This window comes from Cherax quadricarinatus, chromosome 59, assembly GCF_038502225.1.
Source record: "Cherax quadricarinatus isolate ZL_2023a chromosome 59, ASM3850222v1, whole genome shotgun sequence".
In the NCBI taxonomy this organism is placed as follows: Eukaryota; Metazoa; Arthropoda; class Malacostraca; order Decapoda; family Parastacidae; genus Cherax; species Cherax quadricarinatus.
In genome coordinates this window covers 14,933,729-14,940,648 of record NC_091350.1, presented here as the reverse complement: position 1 = coordinate 14,940,648, position 6,920 = coordinate 14,933,729, and the positions used below count along the sequence as shown (strand labels likewise).

General features: G+C 36.8%; 1 protein-coding gene across 1 annotated transcript in view; it reads right to left on the bottom strand.

The window, feature by feature from the left end:
• Positions 1 to 450: 450 nt before the first annotated feature.
• The window catches only part of LOC128698727 (uncharacterized), a gene marked incomplete at its 5' end in the record, with an annotated part of 106,162 nt that continues 99,692 nt past the window's right edge, over positions 451 to 6,920 (bottom strand). Inside the window, 1 exon segment of the mRNA XM_070097767.1 lies at positions 451 to 6,118. Within this exon segment, the coding sequence (XP_069953868.1) occupies positions 5,010 to 6,118 (1,109 nt within the window).

Genomic DNA, 6,920 nt, shown 5'->3' with positions numbered 1-6,920 from the left:
TGGATGAATAATAGGCTCAAATATCTTTTAAAACAGACAAAAGAAATTTATAGGCACATCAAAAGAGGTGAGGGTCATCTTATGAATCGGTATATTGACATTAAGAGGGACGTTAAAAAGGGGATAAGAATGGCCAAACGGGACTATGAAATTAAAGTTGCTAGAGATTCAAAAACTAACCCAAAAAGTTTTTTCCAGGTTTATAGAACAAAAGTTAGAGATAAGATAGGTCCCCTTAAAAATAACTCTGGGCATCTTACTGACAAGGAGAATGAAATTGGATAATGTTGGTAGAATTACCGAGAATATGTAAAGTAAAAGGACACAAGTGCAACTAATGTGACATTTTATTGTGGCAACGTTTCGCTCTCCAGGGGCTTTGTCAAGCCATTGACAAAGCTCCTGGAGAGCGAAACGTTGCCACAATACAATGTCACATTAGCTGCACTTGTGTCCTTTTACTTTACATACAGAATGAAATGTGTTCTATTCTTAATAATTATTTCCTCTCAGTTTTCACTCAGGAAGACACAAACAATATCCCAGTAATAAATTTTTATAGTGGGTCTGAAGATGATAAATTATGCAATACCATAGTCACTAGTGAAATGGTTATCAAACAGATTGACCGATTAAAGCAAAATAAATCCCTGGGCCCTGATGAACTTTTTTCAAGGGTTCTTAAAGAGTGTAAAATGGAACTTTGTGAACCATTGACAAATATTTTTAATATTTCTCTTCAAACAGGTGTAGTGTCTGATATGTGGAAAATGGCTAATGTAATTCCTATTTTTAAAGCAGGGGACAAGTAGTTACCGTCAAATTACCGCCCAATAAGCCTAACCTCAATTGAAAGCAAATTACTAGTCAATTATAGCTGATATTATAAGAAGCCATCTCAATAAGCATAGCTTGATTAATGATACTCAGCATGGCTTCATGAGGGGCCATTCCTGCCTAACTAATTTATTAACCTTCTTCAGTAAAGCTTTTGAGCCTGTTTTGACCACGATAAAGAATTCGATATTGTTTATTTAGATTTCAGTAAGGCTTTTGATAGAGTACCACACCAGAGACCGTTAAAGAAAGTGGCAGCTCATGGCATTGGGGGAAAAGTGCTGTCATGGATCGAGACATGGTTCACCAATAGGAAGCAGAGAGTATGCTTAAATGGGGCTAAATCCGAGTGGGGATCTGTAACAAGTGGTGTTCCACTGGGATCAGTCTTGGGCCCATTGTTGTTTATAATATATATCAATGACCTTGATGAGGGAATTACTAGTGATATGAGCAAATTCGCCGATGACACAAAGATAGGTAGGATAACCGATTCAAACGCAGATGTCACAGAACTTCAGGAGGATTTAGACAAACTCAATTCCTGGTCAGAAAAGTGGCAGATGCTGTTCAATGTAGATAAATGCAAGGCTCTGAAGCTAGGGAGTGTTCATAACCCTAGTACTAATCAGTTAAATAACGCAGAACTTAGCCATACAGATTGTGAAAAGGACTTGGGGGCTATGGTAAGCAGCAACCTTAAACCAAGACAGCAGTGCCTAAGCGTATGTAACAAAGCAAACAGATTACTGGGATTTATATCTAGAAGTGCAAGCAACAGAAGTCCAGCGGTTATTTTACAGCTTTATACATCATTAGTTAGGCCTCACCTAGATTACGCAGCCCAGTTCTGGTCTCTATATTACAGAATGGATATAAATTCGCTAGAAAATGTTCAGCATAGAATGACCAAATTAATACATAGCATTAGAAATCTTCCATATGAAGAACGACTGAAGACTCTTAAACTACATTCACTTGTAAGACAAAGAATGAGGGGAGACATGATCGAAGTGTATAAGTGGAAGATGGGTATTAACAAAGGGGATATAAATAAGGTTTTGAGGATATCCCTCCAAGAAAGAACCCAAAATAATGGATTCAAATTAGATAAGTTTAGATTTCGAAAGGATATAGGAAAGTATTGGTTTGGTAATAGGGTAGTTGATGAGTGGAACAGTCTGCTTAGTAGGGTTATTGAAGCTAAAACATTGGGTAGTTTCAAATTTAGGTTAGATAAATACATGAGTGAGATGGGTTGGATTTGAGTGAGACTTGCATAATGAGAAAATATAATCATCAAAACTTATTTCTTGGGTAGCATTGAAAATTGGGTTGGGCAAATATTTTGTTAGTGGGGAAAGATTGTAAAGGACCTGCTTAGTATGGGCCAACAGGCCTGCTGCAGTATTCCTCCTTTCTTATGTTATTATGTAATATGTACAGCTTCTCTCCGTGGCCCTTATAAACCCAACACCAAAACCACCACTTACTCCTCACATACATAATGACATTTTATTAATTTGAGAGTACATATTATGTTTCTATGTTATTAATATTGTTTATGTCATTAGATGAATTGTGATAGATAAATAAGTCATTGAATATAGTGTGAACAGTGTTGGTGGCTTCTGCTGCGGCCTCCACTACCACTAATATGTACGGCTTCTCTCAGTGGCCCTTATAAACCCAACACCACCAACATCACTTACTCCTCACATACGTAATGACATTTTATTCATTTGAGAGTACATATCATGTTTCTATGTTATTAATATTGTTTATTATATCACCACATGAACTGTGATAGATAAATACGTCATAGAATATAGTAGTTCTCTATAAAATTTATTTTTTGTTTATACTTTTGGATGTCTGAAACGGATTAATTGGATTTACATTATTTCTTAGGGGGAAAATAGTTTCAGTTTTAGTCAATTTCACATTTCATCAGACTCTAGAACGAATTAACCCTTTGAGGGTCGACAAGAAACCACCCATTTACCAATTTCAACTATCCAGTACGGTGGTCAGAATTTAGCAATTTTGCCAATTTCACACAAATTTCAAAAGATGCCAATTTCCAAATAGGGTCCAGAATAAACAAGAAAGACATTCCTGGCACTAAAATGACATTTCCTCTGTTCATTAGTCACGTCTCAAGGCCCCTCTTACATTCTTTTGCTTTCCACTTTGAATTTTTATTCTCACAAAAAATAGAAGATTTACTGTCATGCAGACTACTGCATTAGTGTAAAAAATGGTATAAATAATATTGGCGCACTTGCGAAAGAATATTAGATTTACCAGTTGGTGTGTATTGGATGCTTGGCATGATTTGTTTACTTTTGAACTTTGCTAAAAATCAAACATTTCTGCTACTTTGAGCTCAATTTCAAGGTACTTTTCATTGTAAAACCAGTCAAAATCATCTCAATTTCTGTAATATGTCTTCCATTCTATAAAATGAGAACAAGAAAACTAGAATACAACAATAAATATCATACAAAAATACAGTGCAAAGTCACTGTTTTATTCCAAAAAACGGTCAAAATTTTTTTTTTCTCATTATGCACTGTGTGCTGCAGGATTTGTTTTATACTGTGCACACTGACCACATAGACCCATTCTTTCATATGTAGGCCTACCAGCTTTCTCCCACTAGATTTGAGGGCGCTAGAATTTAGGTGTACTAGTACGTCAAAAAATCTGGGTCGTAAGCCGTACTAGTATGGCTGAAACCCTCAAAGGGTTAAAGACGAAAAGGGAGGGTCCACTGTATTCGGTTTATTACAATATACAGTACAATATCGTATAAACATTTAAAAATATACTAAAAAATGTTATAAATGATGCAAAGGTGAGAGTAAAACAATATCAAAGATGGCTGACACAAACCCACTACCATTATAGTATGCTCCTCACTTAGCAACGAATTCATTTACCAATGTGGTCTCATTAATGGAACTCTGTCATTAAGTGAGGAGAGGCTGTATTTATTTATTTCTTTTGTCATTTTTTCACTCCCTGAAATATTAGTAAAATCTTTATCAAAACTAGTAAAGACCTAAACTTTTTTTTTTTTTTTTTTCCAACAAGTTGGCCGTCTCCCACCGAGGCAGGGTGACCCAAAAAAGAAAGAAAATCCCCAAAAAGAAAATACTTTCATCATTCAACACTTTCACCACACTCGCACATTATCACTGCTTTTGCAGAGGTGCTCAGAATACAACAGCTTAGAAGCATATACGTATAAAGATACACAACATATCCCTCCAACCTAAACATTTACATTAATATATAATATGGCTAAATAGTTCATATATACTTTGCCTCCACACTTTGTAAAAAATAGCAATATGCACCAACTAATGCATTCTTTTAATTAATATAAATCCTGCGATACCTACCTTGCAGATATGAAGTCCTTGATAATAATTACAATGAACAATGTCTGCCCTTTATAACCAGTTTGCAGGTTTGTGCTGTGAAGATGTAGGGCTGTGTGTGAACTAATGCAAATCTATGTGAGCAAATAAGAGTGAGTTTGCATGCAACTACAAAATGAAACTCTGGGAAATCACTACTACTGCTGCTATGGAAACACTAAACCACTAAACTACCGCAAACAAGCATCTTTTATGATTATGACAAACGAATGGGAGACTTGTCAAGCAGCCTGAACATTAATAACTGGAGAAGGATAAATGTGAAGCAGCTCGTACATAAACTGGAGAAGGCTCATGATAAGCATCAAGAAGCCTGTACATTAAGAACTGAAGAAGAATCTACAAAAGTTGACTGAATTTCTGAGTGTAGAAACACATACTTGTTTTAATATGTATTTCTAAACACAAAGAAACCAAAAAACTAATTTATAAAACTCTCAGAAAAGAGAAGACCAAGTCAGACGACAACAGTTAGTTCAAGTAGTAACAATGATACAAGACTCTTGAGGCTACAAGACATTTCCAGATTTGGTCTACAACACCACTATCAAGACCATGAAAGGACTATTAAAAAAAAAGGCTTGAAGTTTCAGAGTTGCCCTTCTAGCTTAGTGGAAAAAAAGAATCCAAATTTTCATTAATATCTAGGGTTTCAGCTACAGTACTAATTGTATACTAGAATCCCTGAGTATGGCATGTCTACTATAAAAACTAACTGGAAATTTACACATAAGGAAAAAAGAGGTACATACTGACATCGCAGAGAAAGTTAACTTTAGTGCCATCTGGAGTTATTCTATATGGCACCGAGATTTTTCTTCTTTTTCTCTTGACAGGGCTCAGGTTTAGGGCTGTTAAAGACTCTGATGTTGACTCCAATTCCATTTTAGATTTCATGGAAGTCATTTTAGCTGAATCAACAGAGAGAGACTTTTCTAGTGGAGGTTTAATTTTATTAACACATTCTCTTGCTTCTTCATCACAAGACTCAGCATGCAATTGGCAAATGGACGGGATGGGATCAACTCTAGATGGGATGTTCAAAACCTCAGAATCACTTAAAACATTGTAGGAAGCAGAATGTTCTGATGTGTTACTGGACTCGGTAGTTGGTGTTGGGTGGACTCTGTGGGCACCGCCTGGTTTCTTAGTAAGAGACTTTACAGGACTTGGAGGAGATATCCAAGGCTCAGCATTAGGAGAACAAGGCTCACCACTTGACTGGTTTGCCTTACATATCTGATCTTGAATGCTTTTACTAATAAATGAGGTTTCATTAAATGTATCACAACCTATATCAGTTCTCACTTTTGACTCAATTAGCACAAAAACATCTTCCTTAGGAGTGTCTTCAGGTACTTCTTTACCCTGCCCCCCAGAGTCAAACACCACAGGTGCATCAACAGATTTTATTATGGTATCTGTATGTGTTGTTGCACTCTCATTATATGCCACTGCAATTTCTAATTCACTAAGAGCAGAAGTCTTGTTTTGTACATCAGCTATGGCCTGACTACTAAAATGTTTCTCTGTTAAACTGGGTGATTCTGAGTAAGAACAGGCCAGAAGGGGACTGGCCTCATGAGGAGACTCAGGGGTGGGAGGACGACACAAGGACGGCTCGAGGGGTGGGGAATCGCACTCAGGCATTAGACCAGGTAAGTCTAAGCTCTGAGTGGACTTTTTGCTAGCTTCTACTGGGGGGCCAGACCCCACTGGCTGGTCCCCATGGAAATGACGGCATTTGGCACACTGCACTTCCTGTGGCATTTCCTCCTCTTCTCGAATTGTGTTGCATGCTACCACTGAACAACATCTACCACTACACACCGCTAGAAAGAAAAAAGAAAAAAAATAACATAAATCAAATGCAGATTGAGACGCTTCCCAAAAACATAGCAATAGCATAACTGGCATAACAGGCAAACGTCAAGCTAGGTGCACATACATAAAAGGGCCAGTGGCCTTGACATCCACAGAGAAAGTGCTGAATCTGACAGGTAAGAGAGAGGGGGAGAGAGAGAGAGAGAGAAAAAAAAGGCTTGATATACACAAAGCTACAAGCACTGGATACCTTACCACCTGTAAACTTGAAACAACAGATTTCACTTTCATTACTCACCTTCATGTATCCGTTATTCATACTTACAACCCCATTCAAACGTTTCATCAAAAAAAAAAAAAGCTGTGTAACTATGTATAGATATTAATTTTAAAACTAAAATATTGTTTTTGCTGTCTCCTGCCTTTAGTAAGGCACGAGTTTAATCCAGGTCCATGAAAAGAGAAAGTAACAGGTTCACGAATACTGAATTTATTTTATTACCTATATATTGCTACAGGAGCAAAGTGAAATTCATAAACTGCCACCTTTTGGTATTTAGCCTACTAAATTATTATTATGGTAGTACCCCCGTATCCACTGATTAGATATCTGCTGTTTCAGTTATCCACGGTTTACTGTGGCCCAAAAATACCTCTTAATTTTGCATAATACTGGTCCCAAAGCACAAAAGTAGAAAAGCTGGCATTTCTTCAGAGCCTAAGAGAAGCCGTGAAGTGCTTCCTATCAGTGAAAAAGCGATAATTCTCCACTTATTGCGCATAATTTATCAATTAAATTTTATAATAGGT